Below are 17433 nucleotides of genomic sequence, written 5' to 3'. Positions count from 1 at the left end.
TCACTTCATTAAAAGAGCCTGTTATGTGACATTAAGAAATTATAGCTAAGTTTATTTATGATACACATGAAATCAGTTTAAGTATGTAAAGCCTACTTAAGAGTGTAAGCAGATACTATTTTGAAATAAGACATCAAGCACTGCACTGACCTCAGCAGTATACATTTTCATGCTGTATCAGCTTAAAACAAAATCAATCAATGCGTCTCATACATCAACCTGGGTTTAAAAAGATCCTAATCAATGGAGTTGATTGTTATTCCAAATTTACTGAAACATCTCCATATGCCTTCACACACAGTTCATCTCCTAATCTGTCTTGTATGTAGCCATAGGGTAAGACACATTTCTTCACCTTCAAAATTAGTGGAAAATAAACATTAGCCATGATACTGGATTGTATGAGTGTTCAATTTCGCTTTGTAAAATTGTGGTCTCGTTGTGCCTTTCACTGAATTCAGTTTTCTTTCCAGAGACTGCAATAAGCAGTGTTCGAAAAGAAAAACTGATGAACATAATTCTGAGTTGAGGTATTCACTTCCTAATGGTAAAGTCATTCAGATGTCTGATCGGCTTCCCCCTTAAATAATGTTACAGAATTACTTCATATGTGGAGCAAACAAGGTAGGTAGCAACTGATTTATTTTTAAAATGCTTCAAGGGAAGTAGTGAAACTGAGGACAAAGATGCAATAGTAGGTCATAATGTATCTAACACATTTTAACAATGCAGGACCTATTTTGAAGAAGAAAATGTACACTAACGTAGGAAAAGATTGAACTTCTCGCACCAAAGAGCAGTAGCTTCCAAAGATACTACTGTTTTTCCTTTGTTGCTAAAACAAGTTATGTCAGATAGGGCAGAGAGATTGCTGTGGAAGTTAATGGCTATTAACCTCAAAGAACTAGAGGATAAACAAGTAACAACAGACTAGATCATATAGGAATATAGTCATTAGGGATATATGGTATATACAGTCATCAGTAATATATATGGTCATTAGGAATATGGTATATAGGAATATAGTCATTTTCTAGGTGCTCCTCAAAATTTGTTAGGAAAAAAAATAATTCAAGAACAAAAGCTACAGAGCAATAACATGAAAGTAGAAACTTGGTAAAATTCTTTCATATACATATTTCAAGGGCTGACAAAGCTCTTTTTGGGAAAATGATATGGAAGTATTACTACTTTAATTTCAGAAGTTGGCAAAGTATTCATTTTTTTAACAGGCAATCCCGAACGTCTGATTTTCTTTTCAGTCATCTAATCACGTTGGTGTAATTACTCCACTGGCACACACAACTATATACGTTAGCAACACTTGGGCTCCTCAATGATGGATCGGGGTCTACGATAGGTGACTGCCAACTAGATAGAAAAAGATTTGTTCACACCAGAAGAACAAAGAAATACACATAAAGAACAGCAGAAGCAAAACTGCAGTAAGGGACTTCTGTGGACCTTCAATTGGTCACAGGTTTATAGAAGGTTGTTTTTACACTTTACAGGCAGAGGCTTTCTATCTTGGCAAACCAAACACAGGCAAAGAAGAAACACTGCAAATAGTCATAGTGGAGAACCAGCAAACTTCCCTGGCAGTTAAAGTTAGGAGCAGAGTGACAGGATGTTGCATTACATTACTTCTATTTTATTTTGTTATTTTCTAGTGTTTAAATCACTTCAAGCAAAATTCTCTTAAACTTGACCTTTCAACAATTTCATTTCCTTAGAGAGGGCTCCTCTTAGTTTCCAGCTCTCATCAGGGGATCAACAACAGCCACTATTTTCCTGCACTAGATCTAAAGCTCACAGAAGTAAACTGTCATAGCAATACAATCCTAAGAGGGCAGTTGGAACAGATGAATGTAGCCTACAAGACCTCTGGTAACCACACTGATTTGTGAAATAATTCCTCCCAGGACACAGCAGAATTCAGACAGCAGAATTCTGATTCATCCACTGGGAAGCCACATACTTTCAGACATATGCATGTTGGTCAGTATGAATTTGGAGACAGTAACACAATAGGAAGACGGTTAAAAGTACTTCACATTTCCCAGTACTTGTTTTTGCTTTCTAAAACCATCTTTAAAATGCAGAGGTAAATAGGAGAACACTGTAAAAATTTGTAGAAATTCTAATTTAAACTCCTGAAGGAAACAGATCTGGAGGTAAAAGTACATCTCCATCCTTTCCCGACCTACACCATAGCTGTACCCAGACAATCCAAGAATGTTACAGTTCCCTGATAAGAAACTGTTCTTAAATGCAATCAAGTTGTGATTTGTTGAGATAAAAATACTTTCTTATTAAAGCTTAATTATAGTATATTAACTATAACCTATTCAGATTACGAGGAAGAGTAGCAGTAGTAAGAGAGCTGCTCTGAAAGTAACACCTCCTATTTTATTCCGTTGACCCATGATGTAATTGAAGGTCCATAGATGAATTCCTCCATGCAGAAAAAACTGCACATTTATAGGCGTTGGCTGAATGTTTATGGAGACCAAACAGTAAGGCAGTGGGTGGTGTGTTTCAGCAGTGGCAGCACTGGGTCACCTCCACTGGTGCAGATATTTAGGAGCGTGGCATGCAGGCTCTCGTTCATCAATGGCAAAAAAATGCATAGCTAATGGCAGTGACTGTTGAAAAATAGTGTTTTGTAGCTGAGAATGTGCTCTATCAAATAGTGTTATTGTGCTCTTTGTATCTGTTGGAATTTCCATGGAAATAAATAGGAGGCATTACTTTCAGAGCAACCTATGTATTTTAACTGCAGGTCTTTAACCGGTGAGAACTTCATCCTGTTTCCTCACAGAGGTTGTCATTACTAAAAAAGCTCAGAGGGTAGAAGATTAAACACCTACCCATTATACTAGGTATTGAAAACGCAGAGCTTTGTGAAAATTCAGTGCTTTATGAAAATGCTAAGCATTGTTAAGAGTTATTTTCTGCAGGATTCTTGCACTGTTTACCTGTCTGTGTGAAAATATTTGAGTCTTCCAGCTTTGGTAACCGAGTTACGAAATGGTGATTTATGGCTGATGTTACTAGGAAGGGATGCTTCTGCACCACACAGCTGCATGGAATAACAAAGTCTAGCAGGTCCAAAGTGCTGCTGTCTCACATTGCAGCCCCAGCCACAGTGGCTGAGCCTGGCTGACATTCCCCAGGCCCAGGTACTCATCTGTAGCAGCTCTTTACCAACATGAGACTGTTCTGCCTGAGAATACGTGCTCAAGACAAAGAAGGGCTAAATCTTGCCGAAGTCTGTATCCATGTTACGGGTAAGCGTACTCCTACAGTGATGACTGAGTCTCTCCTTGAAAATAACCAAGCTTTTAGTCTTTCACCATGCAATCTCGTTCTTGCTCATGCGTTGCATTAGTAAGATACACGAGATCTACGTGCTGCCACTGCTAGATTTTACAGTGCAAACAGTAATTCTAGCGAATCATCCCGTCAGCAAAGCTCTCATCTTCTGACGGCCCAAAATGGACGGCACTATTTACCCGTATTTACGGGCAATGAAACGCAACGAGCAGCCCGTTGAAGGGCTTCCCTGCCGGACTGCTGCCGCGTCACAGCAAGGACACGCCTGTTCGCTCAGACCGCTTTCGGGAGCAAAGCCGGGAAGGACCTCTGCTCCGGAGCCGCAAGCAGACGTGTCACTTTCTCAACGACCGCCTAAAGGGCGCCATACAACGTGGCGGTTACCACGGTGGCCAGCACGGCCGGCCTTCGACCCCTTCTCCAGCGGCACGCGAAACCACGCGCCCGCCGCAACCCCCCCGCCCCGCACTGCCTTCCGAGGCGCACACCTCCAACTCCAGCAGGCGGGGCCGCCCGCTCCCAACGCAAAGGGATAGGACGTGCGCGCGCCGCCTCCTGCGACCGTTGAGCACGCGCTGCGACCGTTACGCCGCGCGGGACACCCCAAACGCCAAACTTCCCGACAACGCCATCCCGCCTCACGCGCGAGACTAGAGACGCCGCTTCGCGCACGCGCGGTAGGGGCAGCCGCGCCTCTCGCGAGCGAGGGGCGGGGCGTGGCCGCCGCCGCGTCGCCCGCGGGGCGTGAGGCCGGCGGGGGCGGTGCTCGCGGGCCGAGGACCAATCGGAGACGGAGAGCGGCGAGGGGGGCGGGGTCGGGGCCGCGAGGGGTGGGGCGGCGGCGGGCGGGCGCGGGCCTGGCGGTGATGGCGGACGGCGGAGATGGGCGGCTAAGGACTGCGGGGAGCGACGGCGGCGGCGGCGCGGGGGAGTCGGCGGGCGGCGGGATGTTGTTGCACGTGGGGCTGCTGGCGCTGGTGCTGCTGGCCGCCTACCGGCTGTACCTGCGCTGGGGGAAGCGGAGCGGGCCGGGGGGCGCGGCCCAGCAAAACCAGGCCGCCCTGCTGCCGCGGATGAAGCGGCGGGATTTCTCGCTGGAACAGCTGCGCGAGTTCGACGGGACCCGCAACCCCCGCATCCTCCTGGCGGTCAACGGCAAAGTCTTCGACGTGACCAAAGGCAGCAAGTTCTACGGGCCTGGTGAGCGCCGCGGCGGGCGGGGGAGGTGGGGGCGGCCCGGCCGGGCCCGTGGGAGCCCGAGGGGGCGGCGGTCCGGGCGCTGCGGGAGGGCCTCGCTGAGCCCAGCGGTGCCGAACGGGCCTTGGGCCGGGAGGTGTCGTCCCGAGCCCCGCCGCCTTACGGGTGGTTTTCCAGCTGCCTGACGGATGCGGGGCTGCGATGTTTTAATCGTTTTTCTCCGTCTCTTCTGGTAGGTTTGTCATGTGCAGCCGAGCGGTGCTTCCTGCCTTCTAGCTGTTCTGGCTCAGGGAAGAGTAAAGACAGCTGGTTGCTTACCTAAAGGTGCAGGTGACATAACAGTGTGAGCTGTAATCGGGATGTAGGCGAGCAGGGGGAGCTGGTGGGCTGATAGTGCCGATACCATTGAGGCGTGTACAGAAAGCAGCCTGCTCTCTCAAGCAGAAAGGTAGACAGTAGGGTTCTTGAGCTCTGAAACGTGTACTTCACACATTTGGAAGCGTGCTTCAAAGCCAGCATTAGGTTTCTGTGTTTGCCGTATGGATCCTTCGTGAGGAATAAACACAGAGTGGCTTCGCGTAATGAGCTGGGCAAGTTTGCTGAGCTGTGTGTGCAAACCCCGTGCCAAAGGAAGTGAGAGTTATGGCAGCTGCTCGTTTTCTTCCTGAAACAATGGTGGTTTGGAAAACCGGATCTAATCAAATTACACAGGAGTTTTTTGCAGTAGGTGTGACAAGCCTCTTTGTATGAGGGGTGGAGGAGAAAGGATGCTATTTTTTTTCCCAGGAAATAGTTAAAGTTAGGCAGCTTTTTTCACGTTTGATTTTGTTCTTAAATCTTAGGTTACAAAAATAAAAATATAAAACTACAGTGTTGTAGGTGTTTGGTCCCAACTAGTGACAAGTAGTTGTACAGCTGAACCAGGCTTGTGCTCTTGTCACCCTCAGAGTATCTGATACCAACTCTGCTGCGAGGCACAGAAATTGAAGGTGCCATAAGTGAATCAAAATGCTTTCTGTCTGGGTACTGGAAAAGCTAGCATTAGGCTCTGAACTATCTGGCTGTGCCTGGATTATGCCTATTAATGGGCAAAGCTGAGAAGATACGGTCTGGTGCGCTGCAGCTTCCAAACACTTAACTCGGGTGAGTATTTTTGTCTCACATGCTTTAGGGATTTTTAAATTGAGACCTGTGTGCTTATATAAAATACAGGTAAGGTGAACCTCATGAGGTTCAACAAATCCAAGTGCAAGATCTTGCGTCTGGGTCGTGGCAGCCTCCACTATCAGTACAAGCTGGGGGATGTAAGAGTAGAGCCCTGCCAAAATGAACTTGAGGGTACTGGTGGATGGGAAGCTGGACATGAGCCAGCAATGTGCCTTTGCAGCCCAGAAGGCCAACTGTATCCTGGGCTGCATACAGAGAAGTGTGGCCAGCAGGTCGAAGGAGGCAATCCTGCCCCTCTGTGTTGGTGAGACCTTAGCTGGAGTACTGCATCCAGATGTGGAGTCTTCAGTACAGGAGAGACATAGATCTCTTGGAGTGTGTTCAGAGGAGGGCCACAAAAATGATTCAAGGGATGGAACACCTCTCCTACAAGACCAGGCTGAGAGAGCTGGTGCTGTTCCGCCTGGAGAAGTTTCTGGGGAGACCTGAGGGCGCCTTTCAGTATCTACATGGGGGCTATAAGAAAGAAGGGGACAGACTCTTTAGCAGAGTCTGTTGTGACAGGACAAGGGGAAATGGTTTCAAACTAATTGAGAGGAGATTTAGATTGGATATGAGGAACAAGTTTTCTTTTTTTACAGTAAGGGTAGTGAAGCACTGGAACAGGTTGCCCAGAGAGGTGGTGGATGCCCCGTCCTTGGAGACATTCAAGGTCAGACTGGATCAGAGCTCTGAGCAACGTGGCCTAGCTGTAGGTGTCCCTGATCATTGCAGGGGAGTTGGACTAGATTACCTTTAATGGACCCTTCCAACTCAAGTGTTTCTGTGTTTCTAATACATAGATTAACAAGATGTGTGCACACAAAACTTGTAACATCAATCTGAGTTGACAGATTTCTTTGTAAGTTATCCCTGTGAAATAACATTGAGCCACAGTCTAAACATTCATTTTAGCTGTTTTGTGTATCAGACGTAATTTCTGGGCTCTTCACTGTAGATACTATCACTGGTTTGCATCCTTTGCCTCTGGAAGCCCATTGCTGTGAGGAAACTAAAGCTTTGTGTTTAAGGACGTCAGCCTGCTTTTTTGATGAGTGCCAGCAGCTGGTTAACCTAAAGGAGTGCATCCTGTCTTTGTGGAGAAGGACATATGTTGTATGTTGTTGTGGTTTTTTTTTTGGTTTTTTTTTTTGCCCTGTTTTGAATGATGTCCTTTTAATAACAGACCTGGCATTGTTCTCTGTCAGATCTCTGTTACGTGTGTACATTAGGAAATTAGTGCTCAACCTGTGCATCGGTTCTGTCCTTTCTATCACGTCATGCTGATGTGGTCAGTCTGTGTGATGCACATCGAGTAGTATTTTCTTGCAAGTGTTTTCTGACCAAGAAGAAAAAAAACTTAATGAGTGGTTGGAGGCCTTAAAAGATCTGAGAAGAGCTAGGTGGAAAAGTCTTCAACTCCTAAAGCTGCACCTTTCCACAAGGACTTCTGTCACAGTAACCAGATGTGTGCAGAAGTTCTCTTGGTAATTTTATGTTTCGTAGCTGGAGTATAGCAGAATTGCAAAGCTTAGCAACAAAGCAATGGCTATGTTTTGTTAAACAGAAGAAGCAGTTGAGAGCACTGGAGTTGCTGACAGAAGGAGCTTGGTCTGGGAGCTGTTTGCATTTTGTTGAGGCACTGATGCAAAGTGGTGTCCCAGCTCTGAAGGTGGCAAACTGTATTGGCTGAAGGCTCAGTCTTGTTTCTTAGGCTATTTCTTGACTGCTGGGGTACTGCTGCGAAATGTGGCTGTGTCAGAAGGCTTCTGACATCTTGAATGAAAAGCCTCTTTTTTTTCTCTTCACTATAGTATGGATGCAAATGTTTTCCTTACTTTTGTGTTTCTCGCATAAGGCTAATATAGAGAGTTGTCATCTAGTTCGCGTTTTTGTCTAACAGGTGAGATTCCATTGAAAGTCTTGCTAAGCTTTGATTTTATTAGAAGCTTTGCTCTTTCTAAGTTTCCATTCACTGAATCCTGGTATTCTTTGGTCTGTTTCAGTGAAGAGCCCACTAAAGACCTACAGTTAAGATTTTTAAGAAGCGGACAGACTGTTTACCTCATCCTTGCAAACAGCCACGATTGAAAATTTCAGTTTCCAGAACATTTAATCAAAACGTCTTGAATTTTTTTTTTTATGTTGACTCTTTTAAGCTTTCCACTATTTATCTTATTGGTAATTAGTCTTCAGTGTGTGTGATACATTTCAGGTAGGAGCAGGAAGGTTGTATCACACATTTAACTGTCTGTGCCTCCAAGAATCAGTTCTCTTACATTGCACACTTTAAAAACATCACTTAGAGGGTTATTTTTCAATATTCCCAAGATGGTCTTCTGTCCTGCAAGCATACCCTATGTTTCAATGTTTCACTTTTAGTTGTATTAAATAAATATCACTTCTGTTTGTCCCATTTGAGTTCTAGAATGCTTTGCTTGATTCTTAATCTTAATTACCTTTTCCTTTATCATCTGCAAACTCTGCAAGTAATCAAGCAAATAATTAATGGTTCGCTGTTAAAATTATGGAGCCAGAATATCAAATAAATTGTGGTGGGGTGATCTCCCCATCCATAACCACATCTCATGACTGAGAGCCTAACAGTTAATACCTTTAGAGTGTGCTTTGTTGGTTTTATATCTTTATCACAGGAGACAGTTTTTACTGTTTCGTTTATTGCAACGTTAACTTTCATGTTTGTTTACATTAAGATTCCTGGAGGTATATTGGTCAATAGAAAGGCATAGTAAGAGATAAAGTAATCTTAAAAAGTCTTAATATTTAGTTTAAACTGGCATGGTAGTATAATGCTGTAAACAAGTTTAGATCAACTGAAAAATACTTTGTGTAGTTATGAAAAATACATGTTTTTGAGTGGGACAAAGCAAGATTGTATGTAATACAGTATACGCAACTGTTCCACATCACTTCTTGGTTCTTAATTTCTTATTTTGTAAAAAAGTTAATTTCCTGATATTTTTCCTTCCCTGTAATGCACTGTCACTGTCAACTCATTTCTCATTCCACTTCAGTCTGTCAAATTGTCACTAAGATTCCTACTTTCCATTTTTCCAAGAGAAATAGATCAGGCACTAGTAGTTTTTCCTTCTGTAAGTATCTCCGTTGTAGTTCATTTTTCATTAGGGGAGAATTGGCTTTAGTTTGTGTTGCAAGTCCAAGTAACAACTACAATATCTGGTATTAAATACTTTGAAAAAATCTGAAGTAAATGCAGTCATTTCTTCCATTGTTTATGTAGAATAACCTGATGCTGCCCAAATTCCTCAGGAATTTGGTGCTGTGAGCTTAATTATATGTGCATGTAAAAGTTGTTCTGGATGGCACTGATGTTTTGTACTTCATGTACAAGTGTAGGGCTAGGATGAAATGCTGCAGGAGGAGCACGTGCGCTGTGTCTGGAGAGGTCTGTTAAGGGTGGCCTTATCTGCAGAACACAACAGGCTGAGGGTTTAGAGACGAGCGCAGAGGATAAGATGGGGGGAGCAGTGCTTCCTGTGCGGTGTGGGTCTTCTGCAGTTCATTTTGATGCTTGCCCGCTCTTTGGTGCTGTGCAAGGGAGGTGTCTCTCCCTGGGACTCAGCTTCTCAAAGAAACAAATATTTCTGGAAAAAGAAAAGTACTGCCAGAACAAGTAAACTGAAAAGGTTCAGAAGTGCCTACTGAGGATTGTCTCTATGCTTCTGGTATAGGGGAGTGGGACAAAGGGCTGCCCATTACCTGAGAGCAGGAAGCAGTGCAGTGTGTGCAGGAAGATGCAGCTCTCTGCCCTCTGCAGTTCTACTTTGTGACCAACGCCTCCACCCTGCCTTTGCCAATAAGCTAAATATATTCCTTAACACCTGAACAACTGCTTGATAAAAGTTTTGATCAAGCTGGCTGAGTAAATCCCTAGTGATGTTTTAAATCAGGGATCTGGGGACTTGGCCAAGCGTGATGTATGCGATGTGATAGTGTCATCGTTGTTAATGATGTATAGATGTTAAATCCAGCACATAGTGGCGCTTCTCTCTTTCATGTTATCAAGAGCCTGGCTAGCATTGCTTGCTTTATTATGGACAAAGCTATGGGCAGAACACCTCTCCCTAAGGTGAGGTTTGGGATCTGTGTCCTCTTCAAGTGTAGAGCTCCGTGCCAGAGCCTCCTGACAGCTGAGCTGCAGACTGTCTGAGCAGTGCTCACTGTCAGCCCCTCTGGTTCAAGTTAAGTCACTGTTTCCTGCACTTCTGCAGAGTTAGAGAGAAGGCTGGCAGAAGGCAGAGCAAGGCCTGTGCCTAAGAAGTCCGATTTAGACCCAAGCAGTTCCTATTTCAGCACATAGGCTTTGTGGATCATTTTCCTAAGGATGTTTACTTTCCATGCAAGTTGTAACTTCAAACTGGTCCAAATCTTTCTATTCCTTTAAATCTGGAGTGGACTTAAAATTATGTCACCTTGAATTCCAGTGATCCATGTTATTAGAAAGCTTCTGTTTTCAAGCTGCATCTCAAAATGGCTTTGTTGAACTTGTAGCTTTTTAGTTCTCTCATAAAAGAAGCGACACTAAACAAACGTCTCAGGATTCGGATGGAAAACTTTAAACAGATAGTGGAGATTTTGCTTTGATTTGCTTTTGACTGGTAAGTTAGTGCAGTTGTTAGCAATTTCTTGGTCTTTCTCCATTCATTCCTTTAACTTACTTTAAAAGAGAGATTTGCCTTTATTCTTGTCTCCAGCTTAAGAAATGTTGTCCATGAGTTTTGAAGCTGCAGGTGGAACAGGGCTGTGTTTCAGTGGCTGCATGGGCTGCACAGACGCTAAGAACACCTGCTATGGTTGGCATGTTTGGTGATTGCTCAGAAGAGTTTTTTGGCTGCTTTCAGAAATGAAAACTGGTTTAAATTGAACCTCATTAGCCTGCATGGCTTCTTCAAGGAACGTGCATTAATCTTGTGAGAGCGAACCCAATTCATTGCTGATAGCATCACTAGGTAGGTACCGAGTCCACGTGCAGCTATCTGTGGTGCAGGTCCCTGTACTGACAGCCAGAGCAATCTGGAGTTTGGTCTGCAGCGTTCACTTTCGTTACTGGTCCTGGAGCAGCAGTGTGGGATCTTCTGCAAAACCAGTCCTTTTGGTACGCTGAGAATATCTACTCCAAATTCGAGCACCAACATAGGTTTTGGGGAATTACTGGTGAAATCATTTCGAAATTCAAATGCAGGCTGTGTTCCAAGATCCAGTTTTGCCTGTTTTGGACCAAGTGACTGGAAAAAATGCTTCCAAATAAAACCTTTGGCTTGAATAGCTTAATATTTAGACATTCAAGAGATATTGTCTGTTAATATTATTTTCCCTTATCTGCTGTTGCTTAACGTATGCAAGCAAAGAGAAATTAAATCTTCATTTAAGATCCAAAACAGGGCTAGGAGATGCTGGAATCCTGTTCCTGAGTGCAGGAGTCGGAGAGGTATTTTTGTTGGCTGAAGAGACTTTGAGTTTTGCCAAGTCTCAGGCCTGCCCAGTTCATTAGGTAAAGGTGAACGGCAGGCTGGAACATATCAGTCAGGAAGGGTAGATTTTATTTGGATTTTACAAGGAAGGGAGAATCCTCACTTCCTGGGAGCAGTACCGGGCAATGGGTAGCAGTATTTGCATGTGCTTAGATTAAAGAAGGGCACATTTTGTACAAGGTAGAGTTGTAAGGTAAATGAGGACTTTACTCAGGGGAAAAAGGGCAGTATATAAATGTGGTATTACAGAAGTAGAGATAGGCAGGCAAATATGTAGTTTTGATAACAGTTTGGTGTCGGAGCTGGGCTAACACTAGAACAAAAGCTCGGTAACAGTTGTAATATGTGAAAGCAATGATGGGAAGAAAAACATTCTTCAAGGAGCAAAGCTTCCTTGATGTAAGGCTCATCGCTGTGTGTAGCCAAGTAATGCGGAGATGCTTCAATGATTTTTTGGTACTTTCATGACTTTTCCTGTTGTTGCTGTGAGATGCCTAATAGGTGTGGGAGGAGAATTTGTTAAGTGCTTGACTAGGAAGTAGCTAATTTTGGGGGGTATAGAGAGAGAAAACCACTTAAGAGTCTGTGGTAGTCTTGAAAAATTGATTTAGTCTACATATCTACACTACTAGCAGCTTTTTTTACAATCTCTTCAGTATCTATATCAGTGGCGCAATGAATTATTTAGAGCAGGAGCCAGTCTAAATAGGTAGGCAAACAAAGGGAAATAAAAGAAGGGCTATAGGTAGGACTTGCAGAGTAAATAGCATCTGGTCATGAAAGAAGTCTGTGGGAGTACTTCAGGGATTGCACTAATGTCTCTGCCACAAGATAATGCTCACGCACCCCGTTTTTTCCCCAGAGTTGTCTATGCTTGTACCTTCCTGAATGATTTCCCAGGATGTGATGTGCAAAATACCTTCTAAGGACCATTGTATCAGTATTTATATAAAAGTGAATAGTAGACAAGGGGTTGTAGAAAAATACAGCCCTGTATATCTGTGTTAATTTTAAATGTTGTATTTAATCTGTGTAAAGTTAAGATGCTTTAAACCTTAAAGTAGATTGCTCATATATGGAGATGTCTGAACTTCTCCTTTACCAGCCCTGTAACTAAGGTGAAGCCAGGCTTGCATTCTTACTATTTTCTTAAAATACTCATAATTCAGTAGTTGCCTTTTAGTAACGGATGAAAGAATGTGGCTTTTTTTTTTTTAAGTTACCTTTGCAGAGCTGGAATTTGAGGCGCTGAGTCTGAAGGGTTGTTTTCACGTGTTAGCATTCTACTGAATGCGTGCACTTGGTGTGATGGTTTGTGTATGACTCCTGAATACTCCTATAGTAAACACTACACTGGAACATGAGCATTTAAAATCAGTTTTAGCAAAGGAAAAGATGTGGCAATAGTGGCATCTGGCATTATCATATATTTGCAGAAATCCCACACTGCTTATCGAAAGTCATTCACGCTTTCAACTAAGTATGCCACTGAGATGGAAGGGTGTTCAGGGCTTGGTACTGAGTAATATAATGTAATTCTTTAACAGAAACAATTGGCATCAAGCTGGTGGGTCAAGAGGCAGCATCTCAGCCGTGGCTGCAGAGGTCCGTAAAGCCCCAGATGTGGTGCTTCGGGGGGGGGCAGCGTGCTCCTTTAACTCCAGTTAGCCAGAATTCTGTGAATGTTATACAAATAGCAGCGTTTGTGGAAACTTTGTTTTAAATGCTTCAGGGAAAGGAAAAAATCTGGGGCAAAATACTGTTGGCAGGGAGCTTAAATTGCAATTTATAATCACTCTGAAGTATTTACTGATTGTGTGTGATCTTTGTAGAAGCTGTTTATAACGTTGTGGGCCTGAGGTCCTCGTTCAGAACATCAACAGCGAGACCATTTGAATGGCAGCTGGTTTGGAGTATAGCAAGACTTCTTGTTTGAAGAAGCTCTGTGTTACGTTACCAATGGCAGCCATTACTACCTGACGAGTTTTATGAAAAGTGTCTGAGTGTGATAAACGAGTAAATTAAATATCTTGGTATATGACTGATTTCAGTTTCACTTGACTTGCATCAAGTGTCAGGGATTTTTCCAGATCACCCTTCAAAGCTGTTTCCTGACTGCTTCTTTCGGCAGACTTTATCTCCTAGTGATACTTGAGATTGAATTGCAGTGTTGTTGAACACTGGACAGCCATGGTGTCAAAGCTGCAAAAGCATGGGACTTTTTGTGTATGGCTTTGGCAGACTGAAGAATTGACATCAGTCACCACAAGCAAAGACCTGAAGGTATTGGTTTTGTCTTTTTGTTTTCAGAGGGTCCATATGGAATATTTGCTGGCAGAGATGCCTCCAGGGGACTAGCAACTTTCTGTCTAGATAAAGATGCACTCAGAGATGAATATGATGACCTATCGGACTTAAATGCTGTACAGATGGAAAGTGTAAGAGAGTGGGAAATGCAATTTAAAGGTAACTGCTCAAATTAGAACATCTTCAGCTTCATGCTTTTAATATAAAATGACTGACTTGGGCTTGGGGCATCTTTTAAAGAGATGTTGATAGTGACATTAACAATGCAGTGTAGCTTTCCTAGGAAAAGACCTGGGATATCAGAGCTTACTTCTTTAGAGAGGATTCCCCTATATCTCACTATAACTTTTTCACCCTGTTAGTTTTATACAAGAAAGGTGTTCTGTTGTCAGCTATTCACTGTAGAGTAGCTTAGCCAATGGAATTCCTGCTCTCAGGTTGTTAGCTTTGGGTCCCACTGAATTATGACTAGGACTAAGAGTTGTTTGGGCATGAAGGGTTGAACAAGTTTGTCTTGAAATAATTTTCTAAAAACCATGGAAGTATGCCTCTGAAGGGAGAGGAAACAATTACTTCACATTAATTGAACTTGAAACAGGCTGAGGGAGTTTGTGCTGGTTCTAATAGCACTATTTCCAGCCTTTGTGTGATAAAGCCGGCCTGATTAGAATTGAAACAGAGTAGAGAGCAGAACAAGTAGTGAGCAGCAACAGTACCAAGAGTGTTTTAGGAGCTGAGCTCACTGATAAATTTGATAAATTGCCATCAATGTCAGTGATTCACGTTCAGAACCCTAGTGTGTGTGTGGGGGGGAAAAGTGAATTTGCAGCAATGCAGGCTAATTTGCAAATGCAGCTGTATTTGATTGTAATGGAATCATGAATCTCTTTCAGAAAAATACGACTACGTAGGTAGACTCCTAAAACCAGGGGAAGAACCATCAGAATACACAGATGAGGAAGATACCAAGGATCACACTAAACAGGAATGAACTTTGTAAACAACCAAAGTCAGGGGCCTTCGGAACTGCAACCTCTTATTCCCCATCACAGAATGTCCTGCATCTTTGGGTACAGTTCATCTGCTGCGAAAAACATTCAACAGGTTTTGTACAAGGAAAATAATAAAGTCACAACTGAAGATTTGAATACTAGACATTATTTGTGCTGCCAAACTTTTTGTTGCAGTTTATTTGTAATGTCTGGTAAGGCTTAGTGAAGAGGGGCCAGGGATTTAAAGGCAAAAACGCTATTCCTTTTTATCAGTAAGCTGAAGCCTTTTCAAATAGCATATATTACAAATTCTCTAAAGATGTGAGTCTTCAAGCTCAGTGAAAGGTTTGAAACTTGTTTCACGTTTGTCTTCTCCTTCAGCATTAAACAAAGAAGTACTCATGTACATCAGTAGCAGTAGGTTAGACTACTGACACTGGTGTTATAATGTGAATTTCCAATTTTGTTTTGTACGTGGGCCTTAGTAGCCCTGGCAGAATACTTCAGTTCTCTAAGAGAAGTCCATGTAGATCAGGATGGGGGTAAGATTCATCCTTTTCTCAAAAGGATTGGGTAAAACTGTTTCCTCTTCAACAACTACTATCTGAAGCCTGCCTCCCTCCTACTCCTTTTTCCCATCGTCTAAATCAAATCAAATATTAATTGTGCCTTATTTCGCTTGCATAGACTTGAATTGTTTTAAGGGATAGCCCTCTTTCATAGTCACTACATAGCAACATTGAGACTGAAGTTAGAATGTTCTGTTGACTGGAAAACCTTGATGTCATTCTGTGTATAGAATGTAAAAGAGGAATACTCAGTGTTACTGCCATATGTTAATACTACATATACTTAAATTAGCATTGTGATGGCCAAATGCATACTCCCACGCTTCTTTTTAAGTAATTTAAAAAAAAAAAAGTCACGTCACCCTTCCTCCTCTTCCAGAAGCTGCCTAACTTTTGGGAGCATAGCCTTCACATCCCTGTAGAGTGAAGGGGTGTGCGCGCGTGTGTCTGTGTGCGTGTCTGTCTGAATGCAAGACTTGAGAAGGATTGTTTCTGCAGATATTGTAAATACGAGTACCATTTTAATAAAGCATGTACAATACCAAATGAGCTGTCAGACTCTATGTAGAAGCTGTCAAGCAGAGCTGGAATATGATGGAATACAAAGTACGGGGAGGAAGTCTTGGATGCGAAACATTCGCTGTTATTAATATTCTTAGCTCCAGGGGTGTTGATTTTCTTTTCGAGTCCCACCTTTTGAAGAACCTGGAAGACTTACTCAGGTAAGTTAATTATAGTTAAAGGAGTAAACCTATGCCAATGTATTTACGATGGAAAAAAATCAAGTGATTGTAAATAAACATTCTAGGAAATAATGTACTGTAAAAGCCACGTGTTTCATGGCACTTGCAGGACAAGGATGCTGGAGGTCAGTACATGTGCATCACTCTCAACATCTTGTAGAAACTTCACTGCCTACTTTACTATCTTTGTAACCATGACACCATTAAGTTCATGGCTTACACCTTTATGGGTTACATCTGTACCTGCGCTTGCAGATCTTTTCTGTGGTATGTATATGGTAACAGATTTCTGTCTATTCTATTGAATTGACAACTCTGAAATTTCAGGAACTACTGCATTGTTATTACTGTTTGACTGAAAGAGCTTTGTGTGGATATAAATGAAACAAACGAAAATCTTCCACTGAACTGCTTGCAACTCATGTCCTAGAAGGCAGATGAAATTCTTTTCCTTGCATATGCAAGCCTGAAATGTAATAGTTTCTTCACAGCAGAAGAAAGAACAGAACTGAAGGCATTTCATGTCAGGCTCCATTTGCAGGTTCTCGTAGGAGCTGAACAATGCAGTTAGATCCATGGCTGGTCAGTTAGTGCGTGTCATTCGTTAAGGCGCTGCTGTCTGTTTTATGTCACATTCTTGTTTAACTGAGTGTGGATGCAGCGTCCAATCTTCTGTTTGCTTATTATTACTATAATAAGTATCTGTTAATCATCTTAACACTGCTGCATTGCTAGTGTAACTAACCACAGGAATACAGCTTAGATGGAAGAGCGGAAGCTACCGACAAATAAAGAAAAGCTTTCTTGCTTTCTTGTACAGGACAGCAGCTAGGAGTACTTAAGTGGTAGTTCGCTATCCAGGCACCTTACTGCTTCTTTTTCAACTAAACCTTAAAGGTTTACACTGTGTTTAGAGTATGCTTGTCACATTTTAGCTCTTGCACCTCATTACATCAGCGAGATGCAGGTAGCTGTGGAGCAGGAATTGAAGGCTTATGCCCCTATCAAATGGTACAATCAGATAAAGTTTTTCCAGGCTTCTACATAAAAATAACTTGTAGAATTGATTGTGTTACAGCTTCTACTGTACAGAGTCATGGCTGGAGATTCCTGTCACCTGACATGAGTTACCCGGCTATTTACTCATTACAGCTATTACTATTGCTACACTGGCGTAGCTGTAGCTTAAGCTGTTTATCTTGCTTGTGTCTGTTTTATGTAGAAACTTCTTCCTGGAGAAAGAGCAGTCATTTCATATGCTGTGCCTTCCTAACCCAGAGCAGCCTTTTCCTTTCCCTTGCACTAAGAAGTGCAGTAAAGCTTAATCAGGTCAGAATTACATTAAGTTTTTTTTTTTTTTTAAATTATTTAAACATTTTTAAAAAGAGCGATGCCCCGATTCCTACGATTTAAGATTGGTTAAATAAAAACTGATCCAAGAGGGGTAGAAGGATGATTTTTGCTTTCAAGCGATTCAGCAGTAACTGAAGACTACAAAACAGTAATCTTTTGGCAGTAATATGTTGCATAGGTATAACCCCATATTTTGATGCCCAGTGGATCTGAATTT

At 42.6% G+C, this 17433-nt stretch overlaps 1 protein-coding gene across 1 annotated transcript; it reads left to right on the top strand.

The window, feature by feature from the left end:
• On the top strand, window positions 4170–15666 carry PGRMC2 (progesterone receptor membrane component 2). Its single transcript, XM_021394326.1, has 3 exons — window positions 4170–4536; window positions 13563–13718; window positions 14453–15666. The coding sequence occupies exons 1-3, from the start codon at window positions 4203–4205 to the stop codon at window positions 14548–14550; spliced, it is 588 nt and encodes a 195-aa protein (XP_021250001.1). The 5' UTR covers window positions 4170–4202; the 3' UTR covers window positions 14551–15666.

The sequence above is a fragment of the Numida meleagris genome, chromosome 4 (genome assembly GCF_002078875.1).
Source record: "Numida meleagris isolate 19003 breed g44 Domestic line chromosome 4, NumMel1.0, whole genome shotgun sequence".
In the NCBI taxonomy this organism is placed as follows: domain Eukaryota; kingdom Metazoa; phylum Chordata; class Aves; order Galliformes; family Numididae; genus Numida; species Numida meleagris.
This window is presented reverse-complemented; position numbering and strand designations above follow the sequence as displayed.

What these genes read in the sequence shown, in the direction of transcription:
- PGRMC2 (XM_021394326.1), top strand. Translation starts at nt 4,203, where the DNA reads ATGGCGGACGGCGGAGATGGGCGGCTAAGGACTGCGGGGAGCGACGGC. An exon ending in CAGCAAGTTCTACGGGCCTG is followed by an intron (nt 4,537 to 13,562) that starts GTGAGCGCCGCG and finishes TTTTGTTTTCAG; the next exon opens with AGGGTCCATATGGAATATTT. An exon ending in GTGGGAAATGCAATTTAAAG is followed by an intron (nt 13,719 to 14,452) that starts GTAACTGCTCAA and finishes AATCTCTTTCAG; the next exon opens with AAAAATACGACTACGTAGGT.